Raw genomic sequence first — 18028 nt, 5'->3', positions numbered from 1 at the left:
AATAAAACCTGCAGATAACGTTTTTGACTGTTACAATGCTGAACTTTTAAAATGGCAGCCCCAGCAAATCAGTTCAAAAGATTTATGCATGACACACCAGACAGAAACTCCAAAATTAAAGATGTTCATTTAAGATTTTACTACACCAATGTTTGCAAAATAAATTTAAGTGAATAACATATAACCAGATCAATCATAATCAGCCTAAACAGCTTGACTGGGGAAACTGCCAAAGTGCTAAGTGACATTAATGAGAGTAAGGTCTTGGATGACACCTCCATTGGAAGCCATATTGCCAAGTTAAATCAACTTGTATAAATGCACTAACTCTTTAAATAGAGTAATCAAAGGAAATTGATGATAAAAAGGGATGCTAGAAGTATGATTTATTTGTTAAGAAGTCACATTTAATTAAATGTTTTCACTTAGATGATTTTACCCACTGGTGATATAGTTGGATCTTGATATAGGCATACAATATTTATACAGACAGCATGCACAGAATTGGGAGTGTAGAGTGAGAAGATAAAGCTGTTGGAAATGTTCAAACTCTTTTGGAGGAAACTGATTTTTTAAAATCAATTTCAGTAAGTTTCCAGCTCTGGATCTGTAACCAAAACTTCCTTGATCACTATATGGATAATGACCTCAACTGGAAAAGGCAGGGAGGGAGTGCAAGTCTGTTGGTTGTTCTGGGTGTTAGTTACCAAATGTTAGGTCAAGTAAAACAGAGACAGTTAGAATCATAGAGTTGGAAGATACCTTAAATGCAACTCAGTGAGAACAGATAGCCTTGCAACAACTTTTGATTACCTCTTATTTCTAGTACCATTTCACACATAAATAGTGTATTATATGCAGGGTTGCCTTTAAAAGTAGTTCAGAAACTTCAGTTTATCCAAAATAGTGATTAGACAGCTCAATGGGATTGGGCGATATAATCTTCTCATTCTCTGGCTACTGGTGCATTTCCAGACCCAATTAAAGGTGGGTATGGAAATAAAAAGATTGCCTGGAGCCAGGCTACCCGAGAGAGCTTGTTGTACCATATTTAGACTAAAGTTTTCATCAGAGATTCCCCTACTAAATGAGATTAAGGTGGCTGGCTATAAGCAGTAGGGCCTGTCCAGGTCACATTCCTGTTCACTATGCATTTCTTTAGTCTTTAATTTCAAACTATACTAGTCTAACTATAAAGTAAAGATGAGAATCACTATAGCGCAAAATAGAACCACTCAATCTGTATCATCTACCATTCTTTTTCAAAGAATAGGGTGGAAAGGGCTGGGAAGGTTAGCCACTTTCTAAGTTACAGAGGATTAGGCCCACATTGATTGAAGTGGCAGCTGACCAGAAAGTGGGGATCAGAGGATTGGGATGGTATTCACTATGTAGCTTCATTACTGTGATTATGTAATAATGTACTGCTTAGAAGATTCTTCCCGACATCTTTGATGTGTTGAGATGGTATGTCCTATTTTTGTTTTAATATTTTATACTTAATATGATATATTGGAATTTTTGGTGGTGATGAAGACATTGATTTGTGCTATTAATTGAGCACATTAATAGTTCAAAACTTTGCAGGGGATGGGCTTTCATCTATCATAAACTGCTTCCTCTTGACACCTACAAATGCACACTGTGTTGCTGTTAGTTTTTTGTTCTTGTTTAATCGCAAGGTAGATGGGATATTTTAGTTCAGTTATATTATCTATTATCACCTATGCTGGAAGGGAAATGTCCTACTGCAGAGGTGACCCCCCCCTCCCCCCCAAAAAACCCCCACCACTGTTGTCCTTCAGATGGTCAGTAAAAACTTATCATTCAGACAGGCTCTGAGCAACAGATGGGTTGTTCAGGATGGTTTTTATTTCCAGTAGTGTGCTGTAATTTTCTTAAAGTTATTTTAAATGATGTTTTAATTGTGCTTTTGAGTTCATTCTATTTTAATAGTTGATCCCTGTTGTATTTCCCCAAAATAAATTAAGTGATACAGCTTGGTTCCCATTTTTGGGAGAATAATTCTAATAAGTTTATGATTTCAACAAATAAATATATGTAGGTGGTTGAATCTGCAAAGTGTGCAGAATTTCTTCAGTTACTAATGGGAATAATTGGCTCAATTGTGCTATGGCATTTTTTTCATCATCTTTTTCCTAGTGTGTGTGGCTTCCTTAATGATGGCATCCTATTTATAGAATGTCTTAACTATGAAGGCTTGCTTGGCATATAAAACATGATCTTTTTGATATTAGAGTCTCCTCCTCACAGCATTTAGCTTTTTATATGCAGGCAGTCCCTGAGTTACAAACATCCAATTAACAAATGACACATAGTTAAGAACAGAGGTCAGACAACAGGAAGTTAGAGAAATCTACCACTAGGAAGGGAAATTCACTCCTGAGTTATCATGGGGAAAATGTTTCTCAACTCAAGCTTTATCACCAATCCTTGTTTTTGTAAGAAGACAATTTTTTCAAAATCCAATTAACACAGGGACAAAAAGTAAGGTGAAATCTTCTGAACGGCCACAGCCCAACCAACACCACAGGGTTGTTACCTTTCCCTATACTATAAAAAAAGATTTTTGGGTGAAGTTAAACTGTACCTGTTCTGATTTACAGACAAATTCATCTTAAGATCGAGCCTACAGAACCTACTGTGTTCATAACTTGAGGACTGCCTGTAGTTTATGGCACTATTTTTTTTTTTACTATACTGCATTTTATAATAATTGCATTCACCACATAAATTGCAGTTTATTAAGCCAGAGTTTGTTGTTGTTGTTGTTATATGGTTTCAAGATATTTTTGTCTTATGTCAACCCTAATGTTATCCTGTCACAAAAAATTTTTTTAGCAAAGTTTTTTCAGAAGGGGACTACCCTTCCCCTGAGGCTGAGAAATTGTGGCTTGCCCAAAGTCACCTAATGGGTATCCATAGCTGAGCACAAGTCTGAGCTCTAGATTCTTAGTCCAACACCGAAACCACTATGTCATGCTGGTTTTTCCACCATCGCAACTCAAACTTTTGGTTATTTCAGAGGCTGGATTCTGTTCTGAGTACACAGTGACCAGATTCACCGTAAAATTCACCTGGCACATCTCCCCAACATGGCCATTTTTGTTGATGGACAGTGGATGTGTGGGGTGTCTCATGATGCAGCGCAAGACTGTAATCAGTAGAGACCTCTCGAGGACACTTGGAGGTCTCTGCTGATGCCACAACAGCCAACTATAGGAAAAATAGCCATGTGGAGGAGGAGTTCTGCTTACATGGTGAATGGGGGGGGGGGGCAGCGAGCGTCAGGGGATGTATCTAGATGTGGTTATGTGATATGTATACATATGTTTTCCACTGCCAATGTATTGTGTTATCTGAGCTTTTTTCAATCAATGCAGAGGATTTATGGTATTGAGTAGCTTAAAGAGAAAACAAATCTTATGCATGTTTGCATGTCCTGGGACTAAAACAAAATAGTTATTTGCACAGGTTTCTCAATATAGTGTTCATTTTTTTAAACCATCTAAAATATAGGCCAGGGTTTGCGCTGACAGAATCTAGAGGAAGCAGACAGTTGAACAAAGCAGAAAGAGAACAAAGAACTCTTTCTGTGAAGTAGCTCCTTGATGATTACTGAAAAGTAAGAAAAATCCAAACCCCTGCCATGCAGGAAAAGTGCAACCTAGTCCAACCCTTATATAGTCCAACCCCCTATATCTATAACTTTTTTTAAAAAAAATGCCTGCATCTTTTAATGATATAAAACTGCACTGATTATATAATAGTAATGTAAATTACACTATTGAAATACCAGTTATTTCTGGACAAGGAAAACATATTGCTATTAGCCCACATTGATTCTATGCATTTATCAGAGACAATTTTAGTTAACGCTTAAATCTCATTTTCCATGTTTTTGTTGCAATATAATGTTTTTCATTATACAAATATTGTCAAAAATATACAGAAATAAATTGCTGTTTTGGAGCATACTAAAGAATGCTATCTTATTCTCAATGGCAGATATTTCTTCATTATCTTTAAATGTTATCACTGAGGACAGACTACAATTCAAAATACATTAGTTTTTTTAAAACTCTATAATGTTTCACAACATCTTATTGAGACATGTCTAAGCCATTTTTAATTTTAAAAACTATGAAATAAAATAAAATAAAGCAAAGAAACAACAGTTGCAAAAAATAGCACAATAATTTTTTTTATCAAAATAAACAATGATGGGTCTTCAAATACTTAATGAATCAAAAATAAACTATACATATTTCACTTGACATTAATATACTTCTGCACAAATGACCACTAAATGATCTGTGGTAGAGCAACTAAGCACAGGATAGAAAAAAGAGGGTTTTTTCCCCTTCTGTTGTTAGACAGAAAATGAGGAAACAACATTTGATTTTTGAGGAAAATCATGAGATGTCTATTTCACACAGTCTGTTTTTAGCTCAGCTATTCAGTGTTTCTATATTTTCTCATTTGCACTACATGACAGCTCCATTTTAAATGTGGTCCACTCATGCATGAAAAGGTACCAAATGCCTGCTGACTGACAACTTGGAACTGCAGCCTGCTTTTAAAACTTCTTTGATACTGTGTGCTATGCCAAAATGTACACTATTTATTTTAAGAGGCTCCTATCTTTCAAAAGTACTAGGTGAAGGATGAAGATACCAACAGCCAAATACCTTCAAATAATTTTAAGAAAATGCCTTTGTGGAGTGCTGTATTGGTTTATGTGCATTGTTTTTAACTGCTTGTTATCCTTTTATGTGTACATTTTAAATTGTTTTAATATTGCTAATAGTTTGTTTTTAACTGTACTGTAATCATTTTAATTTGTAAGTTGTCTTGAATCCCAGTTTTTTTTGGAGGAAAGTGGCATATAAATTTAATAATAACCACCACCTATCATTGCTCATTCCAAAACACAATTTCCTCTTTGGATTCTGATGATTTACACAAGTTGAAGTCTTCATTTCATGTGTCTTCACAAACCTCTGTAAAATAATTACAATTTCAACTTCATAGCGGAAGGACTGAAAAGGAGAGACGTTGCCCAAGGCCATAGAGCAGAATGCAGAACTGAGCTGGATTTAAACCTTTTTTTATTCCAGTATTCTATTGAGAACACCACCATACTTTTCATATATACCTTAAAGCAGCATAGCAGAGCCTGTGGGGGTGTTAGTGACATTCTGGCTGGCGCAAAAGAGAATTCACAAGCGCAGGGAATATATTTATACCTCTCAACTATAAGATCCCCTGTTCATATATATCTAATAGGCACTTGAAATACCTGTTACATATATATGAACAAGATCTCAGAGCATAGGCTAATGGCAATGTATGCGTTCATATCTATGAACCAGGAGGAAGATTTAATAGAGTATGCATCTTATTTTTCCATTACTCTTCACAGAAAGATGTTTGGTTCACAAAGGGAAAGTAAGTGGATTTTTCCATTTTTCGGGATTTCAAGTCTGTTAAAGTTGAGAGATATTATGCATTACAGCACACATGTAAGATGTACCTAGCAACAGACATGCTGTGCCACAAAAATGCCAGGCAAAAAAAGAGGGAGGCGGCAAACAAGAAGCTCTTGAGGTTGGCATCAGACTCACTAACCTCTCTCACTGGCTTTCCAGGAGCATTTCTTCCTTTAGTTACAGAAATATTAAAAGGAAAGGGGAGGAAGAAAAAAAACACAAACACAAAAGTACTTCAGTTTTCATTTTGGAACTGCATTCAAGACAAGTCATTTGATAAGTACTATAAAACTGTAATACATTGAGATATATAGAATGTTGCTTGCAGCTTCATCCTGCTGAGAACAGTCATAAAAAACCATCACCTTCTGCTTTTAGATTGAAATGTAGAGCAGCATATTAATACATTTACTCAAGCATTTTTCTTAGAAGGCAGTAATACATTATCTTACCACTATGTCTACATATAGTAGCAATGTAAAAAGTTGAATTATCCCATCACACTGAAGTCATCTGACAGTAAAGACATACTTTAGTCTCATTGAATCCATATTGAAACAACTATTTATTTTAGGGGGACATAAGTTAGTCATTACTAGGGTTGGGCCTGGAATTTGTCTCATCTGTTTCATCCCTGCTTCTGTATCATACCGTTCATTCATATTGCACAATACGGCACAGCCCCCTCCTCTGCATGAGTGAAGCGGTGAAACAGAAGTGAAAGCAACACAAAACTGTTTGCATTGCTGCAGTTTGTTCCTCTGCCTGCCTGTTGCTTGTTGTCTCTTGCCTGCCTCAGTGCCTGCCTTGCAGCCTGCTTATTCTTTAAGCTCAAGTCTCTTCACAGATCGAGAGGGAGAAGTCTCAGAATCAGTGGTGACTTATGCTCTGCCTTTAAGCCCAGGTCTTCTTGCAGATCAAGAGGGAGATGTCTCAGAATCATTGGTATCTTAAACCCTTAGGTTAGAGGGCAGGACCAGCGGGGAAAGAGGGAATGTTTTTAAGGAGATTTTATTTATAGAAAGAAAAAATCTCTAAAATTCCAGAGATGACCCAAACCTTGTAAGAGTTGGTGGCTTAAAAGTGTTTGATATGCCCTCCATGTGTGGTGAATTTCATGCCTCTAGCCTTAAAACTGAAATATGGAAGGGTAGGGAGAGTTGGTATGAACTCAAATATCCAACATGCATCATCAAGACCAGAAAACTGTAAGATATTTGCACTACCAATCAAGCGGGGAAGTCCCTAATTAATCAGTTACATTGTCCTTAGTAAACAGACTGTTCTACTTTATCTAATTACATTTTCAATTAATGGCTTCCTAACAGTGATTAGGGGCCCCTTGTGGCACAGTGTGTTAAAGCGCTGAGCTACTGAACTTGCAGACCAAAAGGTGCCAGGTTCAAATCCCGGGAGTAGAATGAGCACCTGCTGATAGCCCCAGCTCCTGCCAACCTAGCAGTTCGAAACCATGCCAATGTGAGTAGATCAATAGGTACCGCTCCGGTGGGAAGGTAACGGCGCTCCATGCAGTCATGCCGGCCACATGACTTGTAGGTGTCTACGGACAACGCCGGTTCTTCGGATTAGAAATGGAGATGAGCACCAACCCCCCGAGTCGGTCACAACTGGACTTAACGTCAGGGGAAAACCTTGACCTTTTAACAGTGATTAACACAGGAATTAACTTTTTTTAAAAAAATTATTTACTGGGAGGTGGTATATTTTTTATCACATTCTATGTCGGCAGATCTGACCTTGCAGTATATTCTAGTTCCTTTCACAAAATCCCAGAAAAATTAAAGGAAAGTAAGAATGTAAAGCAGTCCAAATTACTGGTATTTCTTCTCATGTGTTTTAATCTATACACTGCCATGCCTATTAGTACCAGGATTCACCAAGGTATGTCATTTATGGGAAGGGATGCCTGGGTTATACAGGGTGGGCCAAAAGTCACAAAGGGCTCCTATATATACTGTATATGATGCTATGGTATTGGATGCTATTTATGAGCCAGTTCGAGCATGAAGATCTGCAGGGGAAGTTCTGCTCTTGGTCTCAGACCCCTCGGAGGCACAATTGATGGGGTTGAGAGATAGGACTTTCTCGGTGGTGGCCCCTTAGCTGAGGAACTCCCTCACCTAGGACATCAGATTGGCCTCATCCCACCTGGTCTTTCAAAAAAATTCTTAAATTCTGGCTGTGGAAGTAGGCCTTTGGTAAGTAGAAATTAAAGTGCAATAGATCCTCACAGACCCGACATAGGAAATAATCAGGACAACAATTTCAGGATTGGTGATTTGGTTACATGTTTTAACTGGTTTTAATTGTAATTTATATGCTTATTGATTTTAATGATGTATTGTGTTTACTGTATAACTGTGGCATTGAATTTTTGTCAAAACTTGTAAGCCACTCCAGGCACCCCTAGGGGTGAGAAGAGCAGGGTAGAAATAAAGTGAATAAATAAATGTAAGATTTGAATTTTCCACATAATGGATTTTCCACAAAAAATGAAGGAGTTATTGTTTATTGTTGTGTGATTTGTGTCATTTATGATTTATTGTGGCTGTGAAACAAACTTATCAGGGGGCTTTCTTGGCAAGATTTGTTCAAAGGGGGTTTGCCATTTTCTCCCTCTAAGGCTAAGATTGTGTGACTTGCCCAGAGTCCCCTATGGTTGAGTGGAGTTCAAATCCTGGTCTCCAGAGTCACAGTTCAGTACCCACTACTACACTATTCCGGTACTGTCTGTTATACACATCAAAAAATTTAAAAACCACTAAGATGGTTTTCTAACCATATGGAAAAAATGAAAATAAGGCACGGCATATAGCATAAGAATTTTTAGTAGTAGACTATAAAATGTAAATTAAATTGTGTCTAAATGGTAATACTCAAACATGAACAAATACAATTTCATTTTGGATATATATAAATCTTAATGGTAGACTTGGCAAATTGCTTTTATGCTGTACTTATGGACAAACTGCTTCATGTCATATTATCTTGTAGAGTTTAATAAACCACTAAAGTGGTATTTAATACTATATTTCCAACAAATGTCAGACCTATGGCATTGGCATCTGTTTGGTGTTTGCTCAACAGCTGGGACAAGCAGCTGCAGCCACCATGAATTTGCTCTGAGCAACATGCCAAAGGAGATGTGGTTGGAAACCGTACAGCCTATTAGAAATGGAAAATTATTTAAGTTATCTCCAGATACACAGAAGAAATTTCCACTGATAAGAATCAAACTGTTTTAGTAACCATCTTTATAGTCCTATAATGTTTAAAATCACAAAGAAGTACTGAAACCTTAAAATAAAATAAATAAAAAACAATACGAACCCAGCAGCTGTTTTTCCTCTTAAAGATCTACTTACTTAAGTCAGAGACATACACTATTTTCCTTCATGATGTATTACTTGTTTTCAAGGACAATGTCAAAATGTGCATGAATACAGAACATAAATCCTAATGCCTTCTATTTGTAACTAATGTGCTTCAGTTAATCATCAATGTATCCCTCTCCTGAAGTACGTATCACCATATTTTTTGGAGTGGAATAGCAAACACAAAAACATTTCACACTGGGAAATTTTCCTACTTATCATGCCATAGTACATTCTCTCACTGATCCATTTCTACCAGATGAGTGTTTATTAAGTTTTAATTGAATTGTGACAGGCTGCAATATTTGCATTTTGTTTCCATTTTCCTCTTGTTGCCTTCCCCTTACTCTACTGCAGTATATTTTGCCAGTGCTTCAGGCAACTGATGAAGTGTACTCTAGTTATGCCAACATGAAATGGTCTTTAATGTGCTACAGGGACTGGTTGTTATAGCAGAATTACAGAAATGCATCTACCAATACAATATCAATGATAAGAAGGATGAAGTTATTTCTGGATATATATGTAATAAGTTGTTTGTGGAAAACTTTTTTGAGAACCTGATCAGCATAAATAAGATTTAAGGTTTATACTGATCTTAACAGCACTTTGTATGCATTTTCTAGTTGCTATACATATCATTCAGACTAATTGTAAGGATATAACTGTATTATGGATGGGAAGGAACCGATGTAAAAGAGGAAAAACATCTTACTTAAGGCAATGTTAACAGGGAGTTGTCAAAATAGTGATTCCCAGTTTGGAGTTCAATATACTGGCCACTGCATTATACCAACCACGAATACATGAAAACCGTTTATGAGATGCAATTCAGTTTTCTAAACTCTTACGTTTCTAAAAGTAAATGTATAGGATATAGGATATTTTTATTCTTTTCAAGTCTCCACAGATTATTTTCTTTTACTGATACTACACCATGAAGATACTTCCAATACACCTCACAACCAAGATACTTCATTGTGTAGATACTTCTTCATGTTGAATAAATTCATTTATTCAACATGAAAAAATAACAGCGATAAGTCTTCAGTCTGTTACAGTAGTACAGGGACTGTTACTGCTGTGTGCCTTTCATTTCTGATTTATGACGATTCTACCTTGGATATGTTTTTCCCTGGCAAGATTTGTTCAGAGGGAGGATATGCCTTCCTCTGAAGTTGAGAGAGGGTGACTTGCCCAAGGTCACCCACTACATCTCCAAGTTTGAGTGGGGATTACAACCCTGGTATCCAGAGTTGTACTCAAACCACTACCCCATTATGTTGGATCACAGAAATAGCCATAATCTAATTATGAAATAATGATTTCTGCAATAGAGACAAAACTATATAATATCTTGCAAAATGCTATACTTGGCCATTTATAATGTGAACGTTATTGATGAACAAAGCAATGGACCAGTGTGAGTAAGGAAATCCAAAACTGAGTGTTTGTTATTTCCGAAGGCCTGCCAGGATGCAGCATCCGGAACAGAAACAAGTAGGGATAAGTCACCCCCACTTCCCAAAACACACACTTACACTCTCCCCACTACCTCCTCTATAAATTGTTCATACTACTTTCAGGGTTTCCACTTTATTTTTATTTATTTAAAGTATTTATATGTATTCTGTTTCTGAACTCCTTTTAAGGTGCTAGTTTTGATTAATTCCCTGTGAAGGTGGTTGAAATCATTAGCTTATATGGGCTAAATAGAACCAGCCAGTCATGGCTCTTGGAGGGAGGCCTGAAGGGGAAAAAATATCAGTGGCAAGACCTGACTGTTCAATTGTCAGATAGGGCCAGTTATCACTAGAGCAAAAGTTGTAGCTGCAAACAGATCTGATAAAAAGGTCAAATGGAAACAGATTTAGCTGGGAGCTGAGAATGTAGTACAGTAGAGTCTCACTTATCCAACACTCGCTTATCCAACGTTCTGGATTATCCAACACATTTTTGTAGTCAATCTTTTCAATACATCATAATATTTTGGTGCTAAATTTATAAATCCAGTAATTACTACATAGCATTACTGTGTATTGAACTACTTTTTCTGCCAAATTTGTTGTATAACATGTTTTGGTGCTTAATTTGTAAAATCATAACCTAATTTGATGTTTAATAGGCTTTTCCTTAATCTCTCCTTATTATCCAACATATTTGCTTATCCAACGTTCTGCCGGCCAGTTTATGTTGGATAAGCGAGACGGTATGGTTGCTTACCTGTAACCGTGTTTCTTCCAGTGGTCACTTCTGGAATTCACACCTGTGGTATCTCCAGTATCCACGCAGCTGTTTCGGATGATCTCTTGAAAAGCTTTGCTCCATTGAGGACTCCAGCCCCGCCCTTCCCCATCAGCAATAAAGCCAGGCTGCGGGGCTTGAGGCCTTAGTTCCGTACCGCGAAAAGCAGTCGCTCTAGGCATGACAAATGTGGGGAGGATGGGCGGGTTGTGTGAATTCCAGAGGTGACCACTGGAAGAAACACGGTTACAGGTAAGCAACCATACCTTCTTCTGCGTGGTCACTCTGGAATCCACACCTGTGGTAGACTAGCAAGCTGAGTGACGGATGGTGGGCGTCATGCTAGTGTGGAAAAAAGGATTGTTCTTCCAAAATGTGCATCCCTTTTGGCTGCCAGATCCAATTGGTAATGCATAATAAAAGTGTGCGGTGTCGACCCAATGGCCGCACGGCAAATGTCATCTAATGGCACTCCATGCAAAAATGCTATTGAGGCAGCCATTGCTCGGGTGGAATGTGCATGGATCTGAACAGTAAGTCCAGTCCTGCCATCTCATAAGCTAATTGGATAGTTGAAACTATCCAAGCTGCCAATCTTTTAGTGGAAACTGGGAGGCCAATAGCGTCCTCATGGTACATGACAAACAATCTTGGTGATTTCTGCAATGGAGCTGTGCAATGTATATAAAAAGATAGAGCTCTACACACATCGAGGAGGTGCAATGATTGCTCAAGAGGTGTAGATGGATTTGGAAATAATGCAGGTAGAACAATGTCCTGAGACATGTGAAACTGAGATGCAGCCTTGAGCAAAAAAGAAATGTCTGTTTGAAGGACAACTTTGTCTTTATGAAACTTAAGGTAAGGATCATCAACCCTAAGGGCAGTAAGCTTGCTGGCACAACGAGTAGATGTAATTGCCACCATAAAGGCAGTTTTCCAGGAAAGGTAATGGATCTCTGCAGTGGCCATAGGTTTGAAGGGAGATTTTACTAGAGCTGAAAGGACAATTTCCCATTTCCAGGAAGGAGAGACAGGGAGAACTTGCGGCCAAAAGTTCCTGAAGCCCTGTAAGAACCTACTCACGAGCAGGTCAGAAAAGGGAGAAGGTAAATAATGTTCCTTCTTGAATGAGGCTATGGCAGCCAAATAAACTTTGAGTGACGATAAAGATAGTCCTGAATCAGATAGAGACATTAAAAACTGCAGAAGAACAGAAGTAGGTGCTAACAACGGTTGAACTTCCTGTTGTTGAGCAAAATTACAGAAACAACGTCACTTACAGATATAGGAGTACTTGGTGATAGGCCAAAGAGCAAGATCCAAAATGTTTCTCAGTGGTTGAGGAAGAGATGGGGCCGAATCCTCCATGCCGTCAGTCGGAGACATGTGATTTTGGAGTAAGGGACTGAAGTGGATCCTGAAGTCAGCAAGTCTGGTCTGAGTGGCAATCGAACATAATCGTTGCCTGCGAGTTGGAGGAGAGTGGCAAAGCACAGCTGACAGGCTACCATGGCGTTATCAGAATACAGTTGACCTGCTCTGCTTGCAGACGAGCCACTACTCTGGATAGCAGTGGAAGTGGTGGAAAGATATACAGGGGCGCCGATGTCCAGTCCAGGAGGAAAGCGTCCCCTAAACACCCCGGCTGTTGAAGATGAAGGAGTCGTGAGCCGTAAAACTGGCAAGGGGAAGCAAAAAGGTCCACTAAAGGGGTGTGCCATGTACAGAAAGTGGGCAGGATGAAGGGACCACTTATGGTCTGCATAAGTTTTCCGACTGAGAGTGTCTGCTAGAGAATTCTCGTTGCCTGGGACATGGACAGCCATGGTGGTTACATTCCTGGCTATGCACCAATTCCAGATCTTGAGAGTAAGGATCACCAGAGCTCGAGATCGTGTGCCTCTTGCTTGTTGACATAAAAGATGACAGTAGTGTTGTCGGTGGTGAGTTGCACAACGTGTCCTTCGATTAGATGACTGAAAGCGTGAAGTGCCTTTTCCATTGCTAGCAGCTCCAGATAGTTGATGTGCTTGTCTCCCTCTGCTATGGTCCAGGCACCATGATCTGTAAGGTTGCCTAGATGAGCTCCCCAACCTGTTAGTGAAGCATTGGTTGCCAGCAGCATCGAGGGCCTGGGGAGATGAAATGGAAGTCCAATGCACAGGTTGGATCGGTGAGTCCACCACTGTAGAGAATGGCGAATAGCTGCAGGGATTAGCAAATTACTGTTGGGGCTGTCGTGTAAAGGATAAAATGTTCTGATGAACCATATTTGAAGTGGTCAAAGATGAAGCCAAGCAAATGGAGTCACTCCCGTAGTGGAAGCCATATGCCCAAGAAGGCACTGAATGTCCCTGGCCTGAACGGATGTCTTTGTTATTGCTCGAAGAGCCAGAGTACGAAGATTCCATAATCTGTCGTCTGGAAGGTACGCTCTTGCCTGAGTCCAAGACAGCCCCAATACATTGAGCAGTTTGGCAGGGTTGAAAATGAGACTTGTCCTTGTTGATAATAAGACCCAGTTTCTGTAATAACGACAAAGTAAACTGAATCTTGATTTGTAACTAGTTACATGTTTTAGCGACCAGTAACCAATCATCAATGTAGGGATAGAGCACTACACCACGCTCTCTAAGGTGAGCTGCCGCCACTTTAGTAAACACCCTGGGAGCTGTAGAGATGCCAAAGGGAAGAATGTAAAAACAAAAAGCTTGGCCATTAGTTATAAAGGACAAAAATCTATGGTCTTGGCGTCTAATTGCCACATGAAAACAAGCATCTTTAAGATCGATCCTCGCAAACCAAGCATTGCTGGTCAAAAGGGGGGAGGATGGTTGATAGTCACCATCCAAAAACAATGATAAATAATATATGCATTTAGCCCTCTAAGATACAAAATAGGACGGAGACCTCCATCTTTTTTAGACATATATATATATATATATGTAGAGAGAGAGAGAGAGAGAGAGGAAAAAGAAACATAGAGGGCGACAAGGGTTCTATAGCACCCTTCTCAAGTAAAGTAAGAACTTCCTGCCAAAGAGCAGAAGAGTGAGGGGTAATACGAACAGTTCCCACTGGGGGCTGTTCAAAAAATTCAATGGCATAGCCATGTTCCACAATTTCCAGCACTCAAGCATCTGATGTAACAGAACGCCAGGCCTCAAAAAATGGAGCTAACCTGTCTCCAAAAACAGGGGAGGAGGACTGAACAGAAGAAGTGCAAAACTCACCCAGTGAAGTAGGAAGATTCCCATCACCAACAGAAAGACATAGGGTTGTCAAAAACGACGCCGACCCTGGTCCTGTTGCTTCCCTTTAGTGGACTGACGTCCCCTGGTTGAAGAATTACGGGGACTGAAAATCTAGGATTCTGACCCTGAGAAGGCCTAAAGGGAGCAGGCCATAAAGGCTGGCGGTAAAGTGGTTGGGAAGTTGGCCACCGAAATCTAGGTTGATAGTTAGGCTGAGAGAAACCAAATTTCTGCACTGCTTCCTTAATCTTCTGTGTACTTTTGAACTCAGGATCTGTGTCAGGATGAAATAAGTTGTTTTCAGACATCGGCAGTTTTTCAGCCATAGCTCTTCCCTCTTCAGATGACGTAGAAGATCTTAGCCAGGCATGGCGGTAAATAGCTTTTGCAGCTGCAAACATCCTTCCAGCTGTGTCAGCCCCATGTTTAGCCAAGTCCCTTTGATGAAGAGCTAAGGTGATCCCTTCTTAGTGAAGAGTCCTTGGCAACTGCTGATGCTCTAGTGGAATCATGTCTAGGTAAGGTGTTAACGTGTCCCACAAGTAAGACTACTAGGCCACCATATAGGTCTGTTAATGAGCCATACAAGTTATTAAACTAGCAGCAGTGTGCATTTTTTTTCCACAACCATTCAACTTCTTGCCCTCTTTATCTGGTGGAGCAGATTGCAATTTCTTAGATTTCTTTGGTTGCACTACTTTCATCACAACAGAATTTGGTTTCAGTCAACTACTGAGCTGAGGATATATATATGCGATAGAGAGTGTCAAACTTTTTTAGACACAGCAGGCACAGAAGATGGGGGACCAGATTGAGTCTTAGCTAAGTTCAACAGCAAATTAAGTGCAGGAAGCACCGTGCTAAGCACTGGGTCCTTTTGTTGGTCAGGAGAAAACAACAGGTCATCAACTGGGTCATCAGATAAAGACACAGCAGGCAATTGGAGAGAATAAACCAAATGCAAAATTAATGAAGAAAATGAGGAGTAATTCTCTGTCGTAGCAACTGAGGAAGTACAACACTGTGTTAAGTATCCTCATCAATAAAAGAATCAGAGTCTGAAACAAAATCATCATCCTGTGCCTGAGAAACTCAAGGAACAGAAAAATTAGTAAATTGGTTAGGCTGTGGAAAAGCAGTCCCAAAATTATAAGGATAAAAATTTGGTACTGGAGGATTGAGCAAGTAATACCAGCCCCCTTGCTGAGTGGCTGGCCATACAGTTTGGGAAGAGGGAAAAGGAAACATGCTTGCAGTTTGGAATGGAGCCGGCTGAGTGATGCCATGGGGAACCGCTCTAGGCGGGGGGGGGGGGGGGGCCACGAGAGGTACCCTCAAGGGGGTCATCCTCTAGGAGCTGAGCCCCAGTGCCCCGGCAAGCCATCGCTCGTGCGGGCGGCGTGGCTGCCAGAAGTTTGCTCTCCTTGGGAGGAGGCAGGAGCATGGCAGGGAGAGGCCCTCCCCCTGCCTGCTGAGGCAAATGCGGCGGCGAAAGGGTCAGGGGCTCTAAATGACGTGCCGCCGCTGCCAAGGGAAGGGAGGGTTGCACAATAGATGTGCCAGAAGCCGGTTTGACTTCCGGCTGCACTTGGTTGGTGCTGGCTCCGCCCCTTCCTGAGCCTTAGCTGGAGGGGCGGAAGATCTTTTTGCTGCCTTTTTCTCTCCTGCTGAAGTGGCAAGTGAGGAAGGAGAAGGTGAGTCTACAGCCCCAAGGGCTGTGCTTAAAGTAGCTTGCGCCTCTACAGACGCGGCAGCAGCGCGCGAGGGAGCCGAATGGTCGCCGCGGCAACACAAAACACAGAGGGGATGGGGGTCTCCCTTGGGCAGCTTCCCCCCAAACCCCATGCACTTAAGGTCTGCAGAAGCAGTCATACTGGCCTTAAGAGGAAGGAAAGTCCAAGTTTGCAAAGTCCAAAGGATAAAGAGGAGTCCTTAGCCAAGTCCAAAAATCCAAAGTCAAGAGGAGATATAATCTGATGTTGCTGCTTTCGCGGACAAAAGGAACTAAGGCCTCAAGCCCCGCAGCCTGGCTTTATTGCTGATGGGGAAGGGCGGGGCTGGAGTCCTCAATGGAGCAAAGCTTTTCAAGAGATCATCCGAAACAGCTGCGTGGATACTGGAGATACCACAGGTGTGGATTCCAGAGTGACCACGCAGAAGAATCTACTGTAATAACTTTGAAGGAAAGGGTTCAGGAAAAAGGGTTCCTCTCCAAAGGCTGATGTGCAAAAGTATGTTTTTAATTGCTTCTTAAAGGAGAGGAGTGAGGGGGCTGTTCTGATTTATATAGGGAGTTCCAAAGGGAGGGAGCAGTCATGGAGAAGGCCCAGTTTCTCATCCCCACCATCAACACTTGAGAGGGGGGTTGGACCAAGAGCAAAGTGACTGCTTTTATACTTTCCTCCACTTTCGTCAGTAATCATATTTTCTGCTAGTTAATATGATGTCATTTATATTGCGCCTGGGCTGTGGCGCAAGCTGGTGAGCAGCCAGCTGCAGCCATCTGAGACCAGTCACTCTGACCAAGAGGTCATGAGTTCGAGGCTAGCTCGGAGCATGTGTTTGTCTTTGTCTTTGTTCTATGTCAAGGCATTGAATGTTTGCCTTATATGTGTAATGTGATCCGCCCTGAGTCCCCTTCGGAGTGAGAGGGGCGGAATATAAATACTGTAAATAAATAAATAAATTGCTGGTGTTCCTTCTCCAGTTTCTTTGAGTTTAATTCTGCTTTACTTAGATGTTCAGCATAGAAGTGAAACAGCTTTGCCTGCTCCCTTGCAAACTGGAAAACATTATTTGTCAATATTATGTCCCGACAGCCTCTTATTCTGAGTAGAGATTATACAGGTTTTTAAAAAAGTGATCCAAAGTTTTTCATGATTTACCCATTCAAAGGCTTTGCTATTATAAATCACAGGTTGATTTTCTTCTGAACGTCTTTGGTGTGCTCCTTTGTCCAATGTAATACATTTACATAAATGGATCAAAACACAAGTAGTAAGATAGAGGAAAGGTTTACAAATCCAGCCCAAGGTGTCTTAAATCAATATAAACTTCAGATGTTGATCAACTGAATTATGTCCAATTTATGCCAATTCATAAAATGCGGTCAATCCAAAGCATTTTTAGGCCAACCACTGATGGGGATTAAGACCGGCCCATCCAGACAGGGCCCATAATGCGGGAGCTCCCCTGCGGTTTTACCAGAGGCATCCAAACAATGTCTCTGATAAAACCAAATTAATTCAAGACAAAGCAGGAAAGCCCTGCTTTGTCCCAAATTAATTTAATATTCCATTAGACCTAGGTCTTGCTGAAAGACTCCTAATGGAGTATGGCCCTGTGGGGGCAGACCCCTCGGTAGTCCTGGGACTACCGAGGGGTCAGTCCGCATAGCCCAATTTGCTTCTTCGGGCCCCCCTCCCCAGATCCCTCTCCTAAAACATTTAAAATAAAAGAAAAACTTACCCGGCTACTATTATGCCTTTCGGCATGGTTACTGGGATGTACCAATGTAGAGCTAAGAAATGGGGGGGAGGGGATTGCTCCCCCCAGTCTCTTAGCATTACATTGGTACATTCCAAAAAAACATGCCAAAAGGCATAATGGCAGCCAGATA

General features: G+C 40.4%; 1 protein-coding gene across 16 annotated transcripts in view; it reads right to left on the bottom strand.

The window, feature by feature from the left end:
- dmd (dystrophin) overlaps window positions 1–18028 on the bottom strand; it is a 1684732-nt gene that overhangs the window by 992 nt on the left and 1665712 nt on the right. Inside the window, exon 78 of one of the 16 annotated variants that reach the window (XM_016992721.2) lies at window positions 5653–5684. The exons of the other annotated variants lie outside the window; for them this stretch is intronic. Coding sequence (XP_016848210.2) covers window positions 5653–5684 — 32 coding nt within the window. The remainder of the gene's footprint in view (window positions 1–5652; window positions 5685–18028) is intronic. 16 annotated transcript variants of the gene reach the window in all.

Source organism: Anolis carolinensis, chromosome 3 (assembly GCF_035594765.1).
Source record: "Anolis carolinensis isolate JA03-04 chromosome 3, rAnoCar3.1.pri, whole genome shotgun sequence".
In the NCBI taxonomy this organism is placed as follows: Eukaryota; Metazoa; Chordata; class Lepidosauria; order Squamata; family Dactyloidae; genus Anolis; species Anolis carolinensis.
This window is presented reverse-complemented; position numbering and strand designations above follow the sequence as displayed.